Below are 19,264 nucleotides of genomic sequence, written 5' to 3'. Positions count from 1 at the left end.
GTTTTGCCAGTTGATTCATGGCTTCTACTTGTTAGCATCAAGCTAATTTGTCTGTGAACATAACACACCTGGTTGGGGCTCACAGATGGAGGGATTAATAAAAGTTGGAAACAACTAGCTTAGAAACCGGCCCACACCTCCTCCCTCCTGACGTGTTGATCAAATTATCACTTTGCCTGAATTCACACCATGTGGTTTACATCACCATGTCATAAACAGCGTTGTATCTTTTCTCATTAATATTTATTAAATAAAATGACATGTTTGTATGCTTCTCTGTTTGTGCAGCCGACCTCGCAGCATCCTATGATCATTTTTAAAGTGAAATCAACTAAATAAAAGCAATTTTAGGACACCGGGTGTCTGGTTTTGACATTGGTTGTTTTGACGTCCGTCATTGTGGAGCAGGCAGGTTTCTGAAGAGCGTGACACCATGTGCAAAGGGTCAGTACATTGTACATTGCTGGAAAAGACAAGTGTTGTTGACTTACCATCCACAAACGACTTGCTGCAGTCTTGTTGGTTGTGCAGAAGGATCTACTATTGCTTTTCAAAGATGTATGGTTGTATAGTTGCACGTCTGTTTGCTGCCATTTTCACTTGCGAGTCCAAATGTTGAGTTTAAGCAGCAGCTTATTTAGATTTAAAGTGACAAGAGGCCATAAAACAGCTCGTTCTGAAAGGAAATTAAAATAGGCAGAACTGAGCAGACTGAAATCTCAATATCTAAGAATAATTTTGTGCAAAAAAATGTAATGAACATGTTTTGTACCCCAACCTGTTAATGATTGGTCACCTGTAATGGCCGCCTCTCCAGCAGGTGTTTTTGTGCCTGATCCCTCCAGGAGTCGGCCTTAGTTAACTTCACTGGACATCTTTCCCACTGTGTGGAGGAACAAAAGCTGAACTCAGCTCTGTTTATTGACTCTAGATCTTCCCCTCAAACATGTACCACTGCCCGGCCATAAACAGGATCTCTGTGTTTTCAATGTGCTATTCTTTATGATTTCTACCAGCAGAGTCTTCTGCAGCTGTCTGACTGACCTCAGGCAGGGAAACTATGTGAATATTGTGGTATTTCTTATTCAATTAACAGAACTTCTCTTTTCAGTGTAGGTTTCTACACTGATACAGCGAAGTCAATATTTTCCTCCAGTGCTGGGGTAATATAAGTCTCTGTCAGCGGCGTTTGCCAAAACACTGCTTGCCATGTGCTTAAACAGACGTCAGCCTTGGAGAGGAGGAATGTGAACCAGGGCGTGCGCCAAAGTAGAGTTCGTTTAGAGAGACCGGCAGGGAGCCGGGGGCTGAAATCGCTCTTCTTCGGACTGTTTAAACCCAGCATAAACTTAAAACTCAGCGCAGAGCCGGTCCGCTGGTGTTTACTTTTAAAATCTGGTCACAATGTCAACTGTGGTTTCAGACCGGCTGCATGCAAGTTAAACATGTGGCTCTGGTCATGTTCAGGTTGGCAGAATATAAATATCCTTTATTGTGCCGGGAGTTCAGGACTGAGTGGGAGCTACTGAAACTGGCTGAAAAGTCAACCTACGTTTTTCCAACTTGAACGGAAACTTCTATAAAAAACACTTTTGTTTAAGCCGCGAACTGACTAATAACCAGTTAGTCTGTCACTTAGCTTTGAGCTGCTAGGTAACCTCCACTATATTTACCTCACTGCAGCAGGAAAATAGATTTGGTTTATTACTGACGTCGCGCCGGAAGTCCCTGTTTGCAGCTGAAAGTAGGCTATGAGAGCAAAACAAACACGCAGAAAGTTCTGTGGTCAGATGAGGGTACATATGTGAAAAACAACAATATGTGACAGAAAACGAACCGTGCATATTGCCCTGAATATGCCATGAATCATGGTGGTGGAGGCATCATGCTGTGGGGAGATCAGGAACAGACTTTATAGAAACTGACCTGGAGCAAATTTGGAATGAAGAAAAGCTAAAAATTGGTGGAGCTGAATTCAAATGGAACTTTATTTAAATTTTTAGTTAATTTTCTAAATTATGTAAGTCGTCATTATTGACGACTTCCTGACGTGGTCTGCAGAGATTCACCGATCCGATATTAATATCTGTATTGGTCCCGATATTGAGAAAAATTCTGGATCGGGTCATAAAATTGGTAATTTAGTGCATTAATGTTGGTGTATAAAAAAAGAAACGCTTTAAGTAAATTCAGCACCAGGTTTCTGTATCGTACCAAATAGTTATTAACCCTACAATCATTTGTATTGGAAGGGAAAAAATGGAGCGGTCCATCTCTAGCATCAGAGACTTTTCAACAATTATATTCTTTATCCGCTTCCCACTTCCCTATAATCCACTACTTCATGCTGGTCTACCACAGAAAATCCTCTTAATGCCACTCACTGTTACGAAGCTGGTGAATGTTTTTGCAAATGCTCTGTGTTGAGTGCATTAGTTGTTTTGGTTTTACAACAGAGAAATGCAACAAGGCAAGAGAAAGTATCTGGTGCTCTGGAGCTTGTCATTCAGCAGCAGATTGACTGAGATGATGATGCAAGACTTGTTTGAGATTACACATCAAGTAAAAAGATAAAAGACTCGCTGATTAGGTCTGAGATTAAGGATTAATCCAGCAGTCAGATGTCTTGTTACATTTTATAAACTGATACATTCGCACTTGTTTACAGGAAATCGACACACGTCACGTAAGCTACGTTCACGCTGCAGCCTGAAGTGACGCAAATATGATTCTTTGTGAAATTATTTATTTCTTTTTCTTCTTTTTTTCTTTGGCTTGGTCGTTCATATATGCAACTTGTATGTGATCGCCAGTGTGAACCGCAAACGCCCTGAAAGTTCCCACATGCGCAATAAAGGGCGCAACAACGTCACACATTGAGAGCGTGCTCAGTGTTTTGCCAACCGACGTAAAAATGTAGTAGTGCTGAGTGTTGACGCCCACACTCCAGTCCGGTGGGTGGCGGTAAATGCACCTGAATGCACCGCCATAATAGAAAAGAAGAAGTAGTTCTCGGTGTTTGTGAAAGTAACCATGGATGCTAACGGTGGAGCATAGTTTACGATTTTGAAGTTGTTATCCAACCGGAACCAGCACAGTAACAACTTAATTCTCTTTATCGTCCGCCATAGTTGTTGTCTTTCTTCCCGCTTGCTCCTATCAAGACGCAGAATGGTGACGTTTGTCGAGTATCGATGACGTTCAGGTCGGATATTATGTCTATGGGATGAGCCGTTCAGACTCAGGTCACATTTGAAAAGATCAGATACGTATCAAACATCCCAGGAGTCTGTCTGGGTCGCACTCGATGGTCTGATCTGTACGTGTCGCATTAAGGCAAAAAAATAAAAATAAATAAATCGGAATTGAGGCTGCAGTGTGGATGTAGCCTTTCTCTTTATTAATCTCACTTTACCGCCTCTTCTGACACTTCCTCTTGAATGTTTTTCTTTCACACCCTAAATCTTTCGTGTAATTATATTGCTAAAGAAACCTAAGGACACATGTTGCTTTGGCAGCCTGGTTGTGTTTGGGAAGCGGTGTGTGTGTGTTGGAGATCCTAAATGACATGTTTCGGCTGTGTGTTTCAGATTCAGAGAGTACGTCTCCCTTCCTTTGAATGCTACCCTGCAGCCACATAAACGCTTAGCATATGTTCACCCGAGTGTGTTCAGTCTTAAATTACACCCAAACCGCCTCAACATGAGCCGCTGCGGTAGCCCGTGTAAAGTCAGCACTTCTTTGGTGTAGCATCATATGAAATTTTTTAAAGCTTTTTCTTCACTGTTTTACATTTACAACCTTTGAAGAAGTTTGCGTCTGTTCGAGGATTTTTCTGTTTTGATCTATATAAAAGCTGGAACATGATAGGATAATATCCTGGAGCAAGACACATAGATTATTTGCCTTTCAGATGAGAATAGAGTCTGCATCCTGTGATAACAGGTAGGCAAGCTAACAGAAAGACTGAGGAGATTATTTTTTTATCTTTCTACACTGCAAAAACACAAAATCTTACCAAGTAAATTTGGTGTAGTTTTTATTGTACATGTCTTAGTTGACTTGAAATAAGACAAGAGTAACATTTCAGCAAGAAATATGAGCTTGTTTTAACAATAATTTTGAAAAAGTGCTTGTCATTTGGCAGATTTTTTCACTTATAACAAGACATTTTTTCCACATTTTTAAGTGAAATAATCTACCAGTATAGCTTGTGTTTTTCCATCAATATGAAGGATTATTCGCTTAAAACAAACAAGCTCCTTTATCTTGCTGAAAAGTTACTTGTATGTTAGCTTTGTCTTATTTCAAGTGTACTAAGATATTTGCACTAGACACTAGACCAAAAATACTTTGTAAGATTTTGTGTTTTTGCAGTGTATTTCAACTTGATAAAACTGCTTTTGTTCTTCATTCACATTCAGAAGTAAAAGATGCACAAAAAATTCTTATTCCAACTTCTTGTTGCTTTAAATTCAATGAATATTAAAGCTATTAATGTACCAGTCAGTGCCAGGGATCAAAATCGACAATTTCTCTCTTTGTCTGCTCTGACCAGTCAATTACCAGATTCTTATTTTTTTGTTTTGTTTTTATTTTTTATTTTTACTTTTCAATAAATGCATCAAAACCGAAAGCTCTGGCTTTCAACTCAGTGTATAACCACATCAACCAACGCAATGTTCTTGGCTGCATTTAGTAAAGGAATCAGATAAAAGGTTAGATAAAAACATAATTTTCTGCTGGATTCAGAGCTACAGCCTCTGCATGATAAAGCAGCAACATTTTCTCTGTTCCTGTTTGTCAGGTTTAATATTTGCATTATAAATAGGGCCGGACGGCATGGATGAAAAACTTATCACAATAGAAGTCTTTCATGTTAGTCAATATCGATGGTTGTCGAGTATAATTGATCGTTTTTTCAGAAAGTTTTATATATATATATATATATATATATATATGAATGAAATATTGCCAAACTGGTTTCATGACCTGTCCTGTTTTTGTTTTCACATTGGTTTATGTTTTTAAGCAGTAATGAGGCACAGCGGTGAAACCTTAAACTGCTGCTGTGCAAGTTACTCAACAGGTCATTGCTAGGTAACCACAAGTTACTCAACAGGTCGTTGCTAGGTAACCACAAGTTACTCAACAGGTCGTTGCTAGGTAACCAAAGAATGAGTGAGTTAGTTGATTCTACCAACCGTCGCTTAGGTGGCCTTGCACATACGTCAAACTCTAGGCTCAGGGGCCAAATCCGGTCCGCCATAGCTTGTTATGTGGCCCTCTACACTCTAAAGAGACACATAGATAGAACCGTCAAGATAACAGTGTGGTTAAGTATTATTTTATCATTCAATTCAAAGCAGTTTTTATCTGTTTACTGCCAAATTGCATCAATTATCCCTCCAGTTTCTTGTGAATTATTGTGGAAATTCACTCAGTCACCAAATCCCTGCACTTTAGTTTGTTGCAGATTTTTTGCAAAAATGGTGAAAACATTGGATCTAAGTGACGGTTTACTCCCACCTGCAGGTGGCAGTATTTATTTCTACTAAACAGCTGCCTCAGCCTCACTAAATGTCAAGTTATAATCCATAATGATACGGTGAGTAATAAAAAGTCGCATTTACTATCATAGATGAGCAAAAATATTTCTAAATCACTATATTTTTTTGTATTGCAAAAAATAAAAAATCACAAAAACAATCTCGAAATCGTAATGTTCAGTCTTATTTAATTTTAAGAATTTATTTATATTTTAACAGATTTTATCAATACATTCTGACACAACCGGCCCTTTAAGAACATTCTTGGACTTGATTTGGCCCAAAAGGAAACTGAGTTTGACACCACTGAGCTAAAGCCTTTCTTCTGCCTACATCTCCCAGAATGCTGTGCCAGATTATGGACTTTATTTTTTGGAACAACAATTTGAGTCAGCAGCTCAGACCCGTAAAGAAACCCGCAGATTGGTATCGACCTTTAAAAGGAGCACTTCTGAATTCTAGCAGAGGAGATTCTGTTTCTCAGATTGACGAGTCCTCCCCGCTTCTTCCTAACTTGGACTCTCTTCACGGAGCTCAGATTCTGGCTCCATCTGCAGACGGAGCTTTCCGTCTCTGGATCTCCTCCAGCGCAGACAGCGCAGAGCCACATAATGGCTCCCGTTCATCGCCTCTTCAACTCTGCGTCTCTCTTTTTAGACTCCTGCTCCTCCTGCGTCTCTCCTCCTCCACATACCAACCACTGAAATCAATTAACCAGGCCCACTTGTCCCAGTCCAACTCCCCCTGGTGGCAAAGTAAAACAATCTGTCACAGAGAAATGCTTTGATTTGAATCAAAAAGTGTTTAGTCTGTGAGGAATTGTAACTCACGGTAAACAGTACTGGACCAAATTAAGGGTTAGCTCAGTTAAAGCTGCATTTTGCTGTTTATTTAATGTTTTCTCCGTCTTCTGCAGAAGAATCTTCTGACACGGTGAAGGTGGCTTCGTATATCCTCATCGGAGTCGGATCTCTGACGATGGCCATGGGCTTCTTCGGCTGCATCGGAGCCATCTATGAAATCCGCTGCCTGCTGGGACTGGTGAGGAGAAACACACACACACCGCTGACCGGATCAGCACCAACTAGCACCAAAAGTTACTCAACTAACGCTTTGGAATAAATGTACCTTTAGGAGTATTTTTACTTTTACTTGAGAATATCATTATGGATTATTGCTACTCTGACTTGCAGAGGTGGGTAGAGAACCCGAAAATTGTATTAAAGTAAGAGTATCACTACTGCTTCAACATATTTTTGCACAAGTAAAAGTTAAAAAGCATTTGGTAAAAAGTCTACTCAAGTAACTGAGTAACTGATCAAATTATCAATCATTTCATATTTAAAAATTACATCATCAAACAAATCAAAATATAAAGTTAAGTGGAAATTTAGGTAATTCAAGAACAAAAATGACAACAATTCATATTAGTGACAAAAAATAGCAAAATCAGGCAAAAGAAAATGTTTCCAAATCAGTTTTTTATTTTAAAAAAACTTATGAAACTTTAAGAAAAACAGTTTCACCTGTGTGTGTGTCTGGTGAATTTCTGGTGAATTTTTGTTTAAAACAGGTTTATTTTTCATTCGGTGGTTAGAAAAGCCATAAATTTTGCGATACTTCATAATAAAATGACTCACGTAAAAGTAAAAAGTAAAGCAAAAAGTGTAACTGATCAAATTATCAGTAATTTAAATTTAAAAAATGACATACTCAGACACACAATGATATAAAATAAAGTGGAAATGGTGGTATTTCAAGCACGAAAATGTTAATAATTCATAATTCACAACAAAATAAGGTAAATTAAAATTTTACCAAATCAGTTTCTTTCAATAAAAAACTTCTTTATTGTAATTTTTGCACCATCGTCTCTTCTGACCAACACCAGCAGGAAAGGTGGGTGAAGAGTCCAGGGACACAAACGACCAGGAATCGAACCGGCGATCTACCGATTGCAATCCTCGTATATCAACACAAAACCCCTCACTGCCTTTTGTATTCATGCCAGGTTTAATTTCCACTAATTTCCACCTGCCTGGTTAATATCATGTGACGGATTCCTGCTGACAGCAAAGCCTCTGATAATGTGTGAGGCGGCTGAGAGGAGCTGGAGATAAACCCAGGGCTGTGGGGGGCGGCGGCCACCAGAGTGGGGATGGGTTGTGACCTCAGCAGCGTTAAACCTGCTGGGGGTTAACTAAAGAACCGACGTGACCTACTTCTCTGAGTGACACAGACCAGCTGGTGGTGAACAAACCCCCTCATCACACACACTGTAAAACATTTACAGGTGGTTTAGGTTGAAAATGAAAGTCCAAATGTAATTTAAGTCACAAGAAAATAGTTTTGGTTTTAACTCAGAAATTAAAGTTCATGAAATTGATTTAACAACAAGAGACACGTTGTCTAAACATTGTTTTTTAACTTTGTTAATCTTGAATTGTGAGTTTTAACTTAATGCTGCAATTTAAATGCTGCAAGAAAACAAAACCGTCCTCACCCAGTTAAATAGCCACATTTCTCTATTATCTTACAATATCAAGTTAAAATAAATATTTATTTTACTTTAGAATAATTTCAATTCTTGTTTGAACTAAATTTCTGGTCTGATGATGAATTTTATTAAACATCCCAATGAATTCAGCTCAGAAACATTTAGTGTGATCAGGACATTATCCTCAAGCTTTGCTAACTGAGAATTGCATTAAAATGAACATTTAATAAAACACCAGAGTCAGATCAACGTAACGCACTTCCACCTCAGGAGACAGAAACATGCCGCTAAGCATTCTGGGAAATAGCTCCCACTCCTGTTTTTCTCTTCTTTCAGTTTTTTAAGTGCAAACCTAAAAACTCAGTTGATTCAACTCTTGGAGGTTTGACTAAATTAATAAAAAGTTACCACAACTTACTGCTGTAAGTTTATCTTTCACAAACTCACATTTAGGTTCAGAATCTAAAACTGGATACATTTATTTGACTTAAAGTGTAAAAGATAGTAGACACAACTAAATGTGGCTCTAATGTTTTGCAGTGCTAGCATTCTTAACTGGACGGTTCTGAAATCCCTTCAGTTTATTTTGTAAACCCAACATGATAAATCTAACAACTAAAAGAGGAAGAAAAAGCTTTTGCTTTTTCATAAACGTACCTTCCTGCTACTTCTTTTTTTTAATTAAAATGTCACAGGATGTGTGTGTTATTGTTATTGAAACACCTTCAGTATTTTCTGCTAATATTATTTCCTGTTTATTTCCACAGTACTTCACCTGCCTTCTGCTCATCCTCATCGCTCAGGTCACTGCTGCTGTTCTCATTTACATACAGAGAGATCCGGTGAGACACACTTCACTTTCTTCTCTTCCTCCTTAACCTTCCAATTCCTAAAAAAAAATACAATTTCAGTGAATTATTGCGCCTACGGCTACCCTGAAGCCCCCGTTTCTCATGCAACACATTTCCTACTGAGGGCAAAACGTTTGTGTTTCCCCTCACAGCTGGAACAGACTGAACACTGCAAAAACACTCAATCTTACCAAGTATTTTTGTCCTAGTTTCTACTGCAAATATCTCAGTTTACTTGAAGTGAGACTAAACTACCTTACAAGTGAATTTGATCAGATATCGGAGCTTGTTTTAAGTCAATAATTCCTGAATAAAGATGGGAAAATATTAGTTCCACTGGCAGTGGTATGTTACTATCAACTGGCACTTTGCCGTTACCTAGCAACCACAGCCAAGCCAAGGACGTCACCTAGCAACCACAGCCAAGCCAAGGACGTCACCTAGCAACCAAGTTCTAATTCCACCAGCAGATTATTTCACTTATAACAAAACATTTTTCCCATGTTCTTTTTTTCATCAATCTTAAGAAATTATTTACCTAAAACAAGCTCATGTTTCTTGCTAAAAAGTTACTTGTAAGTTAGTTTTGTCTTATTTCAAGTCAACTAAGACATTTACATTAGAAACTAGAACAAAAATACTTGGTAGTTTAGTGTTTTTTTGCGGTGAACGTAGGTGTCGCGGTAAAACCCGTAGGGAACCGGCTGCATCCTGTGATGAAACACGGCACAGATGATCGAACGGAAACCTACAGGAAGTCGGTTTGTAACTGAAATGACTTCAGATCCGGGTAGAAGAAGAAAACGCAGGAAGTGGAGCGGGGATTGTTTTCATTGTCCTGTCGGTTCCCCCTGCAGGACGTCTTTATGTTTGTTATGTGAACAACGACAAATGTTACCCTACAAGTGATTACTTTAGGGTCAATAAACACCTCTGCTGAATTATGAATAAAAAATAAACTGTAGCCCTATTTGGATTTAGATTAACAGCACTAAAAATTATCAGACATCTCAGTGAATTTACTTTAAAATTACTTTATTAATTAGGATGCAGAGTTAAATAAATTGATGTATTCTATATTTTTTTTCTGAATTGGACTCGTTTCTCTTGTAAAGTGCCGTAGGATTAACTAAAGGCATTTTCAATAGAAAATATGTCTGGAAATGTTTGGCAGATTAAAAGTACTTTTAATTAAAAGTATCAGACATGCTTTTAATTAAGCCCACATTTTTGTCTTTAAAAATAGGTTTTATTTAAACATTGTGTTTATATTTGTTAGCAGAAAATTATCATAAAGAGAATTAAATGTGTTTTTTTATCAGTCCTTGTCTTATTAATCCATATAATGCAATGGAGCTTCAGAAATAAACAGACTTTTGAATATTATTCTAATTTATTGAATGAGTTTGTATTATTGAATATAGCGGTAAATATATTTATTTTTAAAGAAAATGTGTCCAAATCTGTTTGGGAAAAGAACAAAAACTCAAAATGATATTTACTCAAATTTAAGAGTAAATCTTTTAGAAACTTCTCACGACAGTAAACTGTAAAAATGAAGGTAAAATAATTCCAAAAATATTCTAATAAATGTTCTTGTACATATCCTTAAGCAAAACTATAATAATAATAATAATAATAATTTTGGTGAATCCAGATGTTGTGGCATAGCTCAACTGCAGAAGTTAGATAAACCAGTGTAATCTATTCCTTATAAATATCTCAATTATAATAATTATAATTATTTGTATCAATACACCATGACTACATTGTGCCTATAAAACTGGGGCAGTTTATTTAAGGTAATGTAAATGTATTTATATGGCACATTTTCAGTGCTTTACATGAATTAGAAGGAAATACAATAAAACAACAAACCAAAGGAAAGAGAAAACAAAAGAGTATAAAACTACATGTTTGTTCCCCATAAATAGTCTTATAACTTATAAACTAGCAGGAGTTTCTCTGGATTCTTGTTCTGATTAAACTAAACGTTGCTTCTCCATGTTTGATTCTATAAAGCAGAGAGAAAAAAAGCCGAACTGATCCTATCAGATTACACAGCAAATTATTTCAGCATCCATTCTTCAGTGTTTGTTTCAGGGGGAGTGTTTTGTCTGAACACATCAGAGTCTCCACCATGTTTTAACAGCAGGATAGGTGGATGTGTGTGTGTGTGTGTGTGTGTTGGTCACATGTGGGTCTGCAGCCTCCGACACACTCCCTGTGTTTAGGGCTCGCCGCAGGGCAGGGCAGGGCGCTGCTCCTTCCCAGAAAAGGGCGCGGCTCTCGCCTGTCATGTTGCTGCGTCGCCGCTGCCGCTCTCTGCGGTCTCACACACATAAACACAGAGCCGGCCCGGCCCGGCCCGGCCCGGCCCGGCCTCAGCTGCAGCTCTGCAGAGCTTCAACATGGAGCTTCACATGTGTGGACTGCTGAGACACATGAGACATGAATGTTGATGATTCACTGTGGGAAGGGATTTGCTGACATGCAGGGCCTCGTTTTTGAATAATTAACACTTTACTCTGTAAAAGTGGGGTAGAGAATTGCAGAGTTGGTAAGAACTAGTTACATTTACTTTTAGGAGTATTTTTACTGCGCTGTACTTTCTACTTTTGCTTGAGTAATGTTATTATGAAGTGTCTCTCCTCTTACCTGAGCAAAATTTCTGGATTTTCTACCCACTGAATGAAAAACAAACATATTTTAACTGGGGGTGCAGCAATTGCAGTTTTCCGGCCGATTACCGATCGATTAAAAAACCTGACCTGCCGATTCCAATTTTGGCCGATACCATTTTCTTTGTCTAAAATGTAGTAAGAAAGTTGATGAGTACCCAACAGTGAGACGGCTGTTGTTACCTGCAGACCTGGTGGCCGGTCTGCTAGCCAAACCTTCTCACAGCAGAGCAGAAGAAGATGGCAGCTGAATTAAATATCTCTGCCGAGGTGGATAAAATCGGTGGTTAAGATCAGCTTCACATGTAAAAATCGTCCGATCACCGATTTCCCAAAATTAGGGAAATCGGCACCAATAAATTAGCTGGTTGATAAATCAGTGCATCCATAATTTTAACCAAAAATTCAGCAGACACAGACACACACCTGCAGTCTCTGTTAAAGTTTTTACGTTTTTTTATTGAAAGAAATTGATTTGGAAACATTTTATTTTTCCTGGTTTTGTTATTTTTTTGTTACTCATGTGAATTATTGTCATTTCTGTCCTTAAAATACCCAAATTTCTACTTAAACTTGACATTTAGTCCATCTGATTATGTAATTTTTAAATGTTAAATGATAATTTGTTGACTTTTTAACTCCAGTACTCTTTACTTGAGTAAAAACATTGTACTCTGTTTGGCTACTTTAACCACATCTGTAAAAATGTGAATTAAAAACTTGGTTAGGACTTAAATCACTTTACAAATTAATTATTTAAATGCCTTTCAATAAAATGTAGAAAATTGGCTGCAAATCTAGACATATGGAGCCTTTTCTGACTGACTTTGTTCATTATTTCAGTGTTGGTCAACATGAGCCCATGTGGTTTTATCTCATGCTGACTGTTTTCTGTCGCTGTTTACTGCTTTTCTCCAGCTGAAACATGAGATGTCCGTCATCATTAGAGGGTTGATAGTGAACTACTCGGGTCAGAACAAAACCACAGAGCACGCCTGGGACTTCGTTCAGAGGACGGTGAGTCAGTGAGTCCAAAATAAATAAAACACGCTTCATTTGGTGGAAAAGGAACCATCCAGGTGTGTCTCCATACAGGACGAAACAGCAACAAGAAATGATTCAGTAAATGCAACTGTTAATTTGTATACTGATGATACAGTTATCTATGGCTCAGCTGCATCTCTCGATGTTATGGAGGCAAATCTTAGTGTTCAAAACCAGTTTTAATCTCAGAGAAAACAAAACTTATGTTATCTACATGCCAGGCATCGCAGACTGAATTTGTCTTCCCGAACTGTAAAACACATGAGCCATATTTAGTTGTGTCTACTGTCTTTTACTCTTTAAGTTAAATAAATTTATCCAGTTTTAGATTTTGAACCTAAATGTGAGTTTGTGAAAGATAAACTTACAGTAGCAGTAAGTTATGTTAACTTTTTATTCATTTAGTCAAAGAGTTGAATAAACTGAGTTTTTAGGTTTGCACTTAAAAAACTGAAAGAAGAGAAAGACAGGAGTGGGAGCTATTTCCCAGAATGCTTAGCGGCATGTTTCTGTCTCCTGAGGTGGAAGTGCGTCACGTTGATCTGACTCTGGTGTTTTATTAAATGTTCATTTTAATGCAATTCTCAGTTAGCAAAGCTTGAGGATAATGTCCTGATCACACTAAATGTTTCTGAGGTGAATTCATTGGGATGTTTAATAAAATTCATCATCAGATCAGAAATTTTGTTCAAACAAGAATTTAAATTATTCTAAAGTAAAATAAATATTTATTTTAACTTGATATTGTGAGTAAAATAATAGAGAAATGTGTCTCTTTAACTGGTGAGGACAGTTTTTTAGTTAAAACTCACAATTCATGATTAATGAGGTTAAAAAACAATTTTTAGACAACTTGTCTCTTGTTGTCAAATCAACTTCATGAACTTTAATTTCTGAGTTGAAACCAAAACTATTTTCTTGTGACTTAAATTACATTTTCAAGGCAGCAGGTGGACTTTCATTTTCAAGTTAAACCAAATGTAAATGTTTTACAGTGTATAATTGCTGTCTGGTAAGAAGCCTCATCAGTGAGGAGTTTAGTAACTTTAATTGTTTAAAAAGTTTCCCATCTTTTCTCTCTCTGATGACTTTTTGTTGCTCCATCTCCTCGTCGCTCTGAACCTCCTTGTCTTCCGTGTCTCCAGATGAAGTGCTGTGGCTGGACTGGTCCAGGTAACTGGTCTGAGAACATTTCTATCAAGAACAGCACACAGAAGCTGTACTCCTGCTCCTGTCGTAACGACACCATGCCAGGAACCGACATGAAGGAGTTTGGCCTGTGTAAGCAGCTGTCAGAGCAGCCGCCTGTCTTTGAAATGGTACGTGTTTCAACTCATCACATGGCATTTCAGCAGAACGTAATCGGTGCTGGAGTCTCTGAGACGAGCTGAGTGTTGCTGAGCTCCAGGAAGCCTCTGCTGTTCGCTGTTTGGGCTGCGTGCTTCAGGAATTGTCACAGGCTGCTTCTCCTGTTCCCCCCACCCCCCGCTCCCACAGAGCCGACCCAAACCCGGCAGTTCTTCCGCTAAAAGCCTCTGAGCGCGTCCGGCTGCCGTCGCTCAGCCCCCTCCTCCTCTCACACTTCTGCTTTTCTCTCTCAGGGCTGCATAACCAGCGTGGAGAAATGGCTGCTGGATAACTGTGGGATTATCCTGGGGATCTGCATCGGGGTGGCTGTTGTGGAGGTAGGATGTCCATTTCTACCATGTTCTGTAAAGATGTTCTGACCCGGTGAGCGATCCCACGTTCAAACAGACGTCACTGTATTCAACACAAAGAAATGGCAGCATTGTTTTCTGTTTTGGTTAAATGCCACCCTTTGTATCACCATGTAAAACATGGTGGTGGCAGAGTCATGATGTGGGGATACTTTTCTTTAGGAGGAACAGGGAAGCTGGTGAGTGCACTGTAAAAAATGACATCTTTAAGTTATGGTAAAATACTGACAGCTGTTGGCACCAGTTTAAATCTGGATTTTAATGTATTTATACAGTAAAATTCTGGAAACCACAGAATTTCCCCATTAAATAATAACAGTAAAAGCTGTATAAATCTGTATTAATATGGATTTTACCAAATTTATATGGATTTTGACTAATTATTACAAATTTTATCATACAAATGTGGTAAAATATGTATTTATAAGTATTCTACTGTGTTTATACAGATTTTACCATATTTATGCAGTAAAAGTCTGGCAAACAGAATTTTACCGTCTAAAAACTAGTTTTTTCTGTAATTAGACATTTTTTACAGTGTGTTCAGGATGATGGCAGGTTATTGACCCCATACTTCCTGCTGGAGCTGCGGTGAAACTGTTCAGATCAAAACCGATTTATGTGTTAGAAGGGTCTAGTCAAAGTCCTTTTAAAGTTCTGTGGCAGGACAGATGCTCCCCATTCAACCTAACCGAGGTGGAGCACATGTCAGATTATTCTCATAGTTCCTGGTTTCACAGTGGATATTATTTACAGAAAACATGAAAAAAATGTGAATCATTAGTATAAAATCATGTAAAATGAAGTTTCTTCAGTTCTGAGGAAATATTCCCAGTTTTCAGTGACTTTTCAGTGAATTTCCGATCGTTTGTTGGTGAGTTTAATTTCTGATGACTCCATTTGCTGCAGCTCCTGGGGATGATCCTCTCCATGTGTCTGTGCAAGAGCGTCGTCCAGGAGGATTACACCAAAGTACCGAAGTACTGAGCCGAGCACGAAGCAGCCAGTTCGACACAGATGGACCGACTCCCCTCCGCCTCTCCTCTACACACACACACACACGCGCGCGCGCGCACGCACGCACGCACACACACACACATAAAGAAATTAAGACAGCTGTCTTCACCATTTGAGGTTCTCGTGTCTCGACAGCTGTGCAGATTTCTCAAACACTCACCCAACATGTCCCACTCAGTAACTCACACTCAGCTCTCAATCATCCTTGACACACACGACGGACTCATTTGATGGGATTTTTTTTCTTAAGGTTAAGAATTTATTGTTTATGACGGTGTATTGGGGACATATTAAGAAAAAAATTCAGGGCAATATAAGCCTGGCGGGCCGCCAACGCTTATAATAACCAATCACACCGCTGGCTGGATCTCTAAAGTTTCGGATCGTGCGCCTCCTTTTACTTAAGCTGGACACAGGCTGACCTGTATGGACATTTATATGAATCCCTTGAGGACTCATGTTTCTTTGAAGAATTTACATCACGGTATGAGTCAAATTTAAAAGCCACCTGCTTGCAAAGCTCGATGAGAACCGCTGATGGAGGCGCACGTTGAGCGAGCAGTGAGAATGATTTGTCTTTGTGAACAGAGAATTACATCTCAACACGCTGCCCGGCGCCCGGCTCTGTGTCTGATTCAGTTCATGTAGCCGTTTCTTGGTTAGACGGCGCGTTAGTGGTTAAGCGTTTTTTTTTATTTTGGATTTGATTTAGGGGGCCCTATTGCTGCCAAGAACATCAGCATCACTAACAGTATTTCACCTTGGATTTAGCAAATTATGGGAGACAAGGATAGTTTTAATTGGCCAACATAAAAAACAATCAGTTATAATTGCAGTTTACTAATTTGTATTTGTGAACAAACAGTTCAATCCCACAGATTAAACTCACAGCGTCAGATTGTTGCTGTGGATTTATTTGGTTCTGAAGTTTTGATTTGGATTAAACAGAAGTGCAAATAATTGATATTTATTTTAATTGTATTTTTTCCATTTGTTGTTTTTAAGAGTCTGTAGTTGTGGGTTTAGATATTGCCTCCAATGTAACAGTAACATAACACACAGTAATATTTTTATATGTCCGGTCAACATCTTTTAATACAGAAACACGGTGGACCGCCTCGGCGCCTGACCACTGAGCTTAGCAAGTTTTTTTGGGGAAAACTTGTAAATTAAAACAAAATTTATGAGGGAAAAGTCATTTTTCTAGAATAAAACAGTAGTAATATGAGATCAAAGTCCAAATATCACAAGAATAAAATCGCAAAATTACTAGAATAAAGTTGGAATATTTCAACTTTATCACGTTAAAGTTATGACTATAAATTTTGTAATTGTATTGTTTCTATTTCCTAATTGCGACCCCAATACTCCGTCATAATAATTTGATTCTGTGCACATGACCATTTGCACAGAATCAAATTCTAGTTGTTTCTCAGCCGACCGCGGCGTCAGAGCGAGCACTTTAGTGAGATGTGGCGATCTGAGAGCAGATCAGTAGATTTAGGCAGGCAGATGGGAGGGAAACCAGTGTGTGTGTCTCTGTGTGTGTGTGTTTGTGGGCCCGTCTTAAGGATTACCGCCACCCTGTGATCCTGCACCTGGTATTCCTGGTGCTGAGTCAGCATTCTGCTCGGCGCTGCAGTGGTGGAGATTTGTTTGGTTTGGTTGAAAATCAGCTCTGACTCGGTAACCCTGACATCCGCTGACCCCTGCTGAACTTTAATTTCTGAGATAAAACCAAAACAATTTTCTCGTCGACTCAAGTTGCATTTTCAAGGCAGCAGGTGGACTTTCATTGACAAGTTAAACCACCTGTAAATGTTTTACAGTGTAGTGTTGTCCATCATCCTCTGAATCTTCCCGTCAGCTGTGTGTGTGACTTTCTGTTTTATATCTTCTAGATTTTCATGTCATCTTGTAAATATGTTCACTAAGGGATTAAGGCACGTTGGTGCTTGGTCAGCATTTCATATGGGAAAGTTTTTCACCCACATGCTCTTGTTTTAAGAGTCCTACTGTTTTTGTTTCCTCTCTATTGTTCAGGATGTGGCTCCCTTTGCGCCTCGTCAGCATTTATTCTGTCTGAATCTGAGAAATTGGAATCCCTGAAGTTAATCTGTCTTCGCTCATAAACACATACTGTTGTTTCTTTAACGTTGAATCTATTGGAAGTATTTTTTAAGCTCTTTTTTCATTTTGAATAAGACAGCCAATATCCGATCCCTTACACTCTATTGTTCAGTCTGGCCTCGATTATACAGGCGCATAACAATGAATTATTTCAAAAAGTTAATTTATTTAAATGTCATGAATTCATTTCACACGACGTGATTTCAAACAGCTCAGAAAAGTATTTGGTGGTTCCACAAACCAAATACTTTTGGTTTTGCTTGAGAAGCACTTCTTCCTTCCACTTAACCTTCCACTAAAATTCTTTAACTCTTATGGGAGACCTTTTGTTTTGGATATCACAACAACATTTCTGTAATAAAAATCCTTTTCTTACTTGTTTTATTGCAATATTCTGATAAACTGAATTTCAGGTTTCCGTTGAATTATCTAAATGAACAGAAATAACAGTTTGAAATATATCATTCTGTGTGAAATAAATCTAAATAAACCTTTAAAAATTTGATTTAACGTTACTTAGACCCATCCTGTAATGTTGGGCAAAAAAAAAATTTAAATAAAGGTGATTTTAAGTTTATTTACAGCATCATTGTCTGAAAAATGTTGCTTTGATTCATCCATTTCATTTCAATTTAAATAATAAAATTAAATAACTGTTTTTTGTAGGGCAGGCTGCATTTTTATGTTGTTTTTTTATTAAGCTCATCAACATGAAACAGTCATTTTCATTTTTTTAGCCCTGCAAACCTCCACATGAATTTAACTTGATGGAAAATGAAGGCTTTTTGTATAAAATGTTTTGTGTAAGGATTTCACTTGGTAGAGGGAAAAGATGTGGATCTGAAAGCCATTAGAACGTTTTTGTGTTTTTTTATTATAATGAATAAACTTAAACTATTATGAATTCTGAATCTGTCTCTTTCTCTTATTTTTGTGCCTTAAAAGGTAATAATCTTATTAAACAGTTCTGTACAGCTCTTTTTTTATTGAGAAAACAAAAAACCAACAAATAAAACACTGAATCTGAATTGGATCTCAGTGAGGGTTTTACCCAGTTAAATAAAGGAAATAAAACATACAGCTGCAGAAGAAAATTAAGAGCTCATTGTACTGAATATAGATATAAATATAGATTCCTGAACTCTTCCTGAGTTAAAAGTTTAGTATTGTTGTTTCTAATTGAATATTAACTTGTTTTCTTTGCATTATTTCAGGTCTGAAAGCTCTGCATCTTCATCTTTTTCGTTATTTTGACCATTTTCTGCTAATAAATACTAAATGTTTTCTTGTAATTTCAGAGACATGTTGTCAGCAGTTTATAGAATAAAAGAACAATGTTCATTTTACTCAAACATTTACCTATAAAGAGTAAAATCAGAGAAACTGATCATTTTAAATGATCTCTATATTTTTTCCTGAGCTGTATAAATACTTGGGTTAATTGCCAGTTTTCTATCTGCACGTTTTCTTTTGCGGGTTTTACACCTAAACAGCCAGAAGATGGCAGTATGCACCTATTACTGTTTGCACCGTGGCTCTTTAAAGCGCAAGAGGAAAAATTAAGTTTCGTAATCCTGTGTATAAAATCAGCGATTTTACAACATTTCAGCATCTGAGCTGATCCGTTTCTCTTCTTGTTGTCTCAGTGATGCTTTCTGCAGACTACCTATGTGGCTCAACTGAACAAAAAGCTCCTCGTACTATGAGGTTGTTCCTCTGCAGTGCAGAAAAGATCTCCAGATATCCTGAGTGCCTGACTGTTTTTACAGGAACCGGG

The 19,264-nt window shown here is 38.0% G+C and overlaps 1 protein-coding gene across 1 annotated transcript in view; it reads left to right on the top strand.

The window, feature by feature from the left end:
* The window catches only part of cd82b (CD82 molecule b), a 34,795-nt gene extending 16,397 nt beyond the window's left edge, over positions 1-18,398 (top strand). The window contains exons 4-9 of the mRNA XM_008411940.3: positions 6,466-6,590; positions 8,814-8,888; positions 12,497-12,595; positions 13,768-13,941; positions 14,224-14,307; positions 15,250-18,398. Coding sequence (XP_008410162.1) covers positions 6,466-6,590; positions 8,814-8,888; positions 12,497-12,595; positions 13,768-13,941; positions 14,224-14,307; positions 15,250-15,327 — 635 coding nt within the window. The 3' untranslated portion in view covers positions 15,328-18,398. The remainder of the gene's footprint in view (positions 1-6,465; positions 6,591-8,813; positions 8,889-12,496; positions 12,596-13,767; positions 13,942-14,223; positions 14,308-15,249) is intronic.
* Positions 18,399-19,264: the final 866 nt, after the last annotated feature.

The sequence above is a fragment of the Poecilia reticulata genome, chromosome 6, assembly GCF_904066995.2.
Source record: "Poecilia reticulata chromosome 6, P_reticulata-male-v2, whole genome shotgun sequence".
Classification (NCBI taxonomy): domain Eukaryota; kingdom Metazoa; phylum Chordata; class Actinopteri; order Cyprinodontiformes; family Poeciliidae; genus Poecilia; species Poecilia reticulata.
This window is presented reverse-complemented; position numbering and strand designations above follow the sequence as displayed.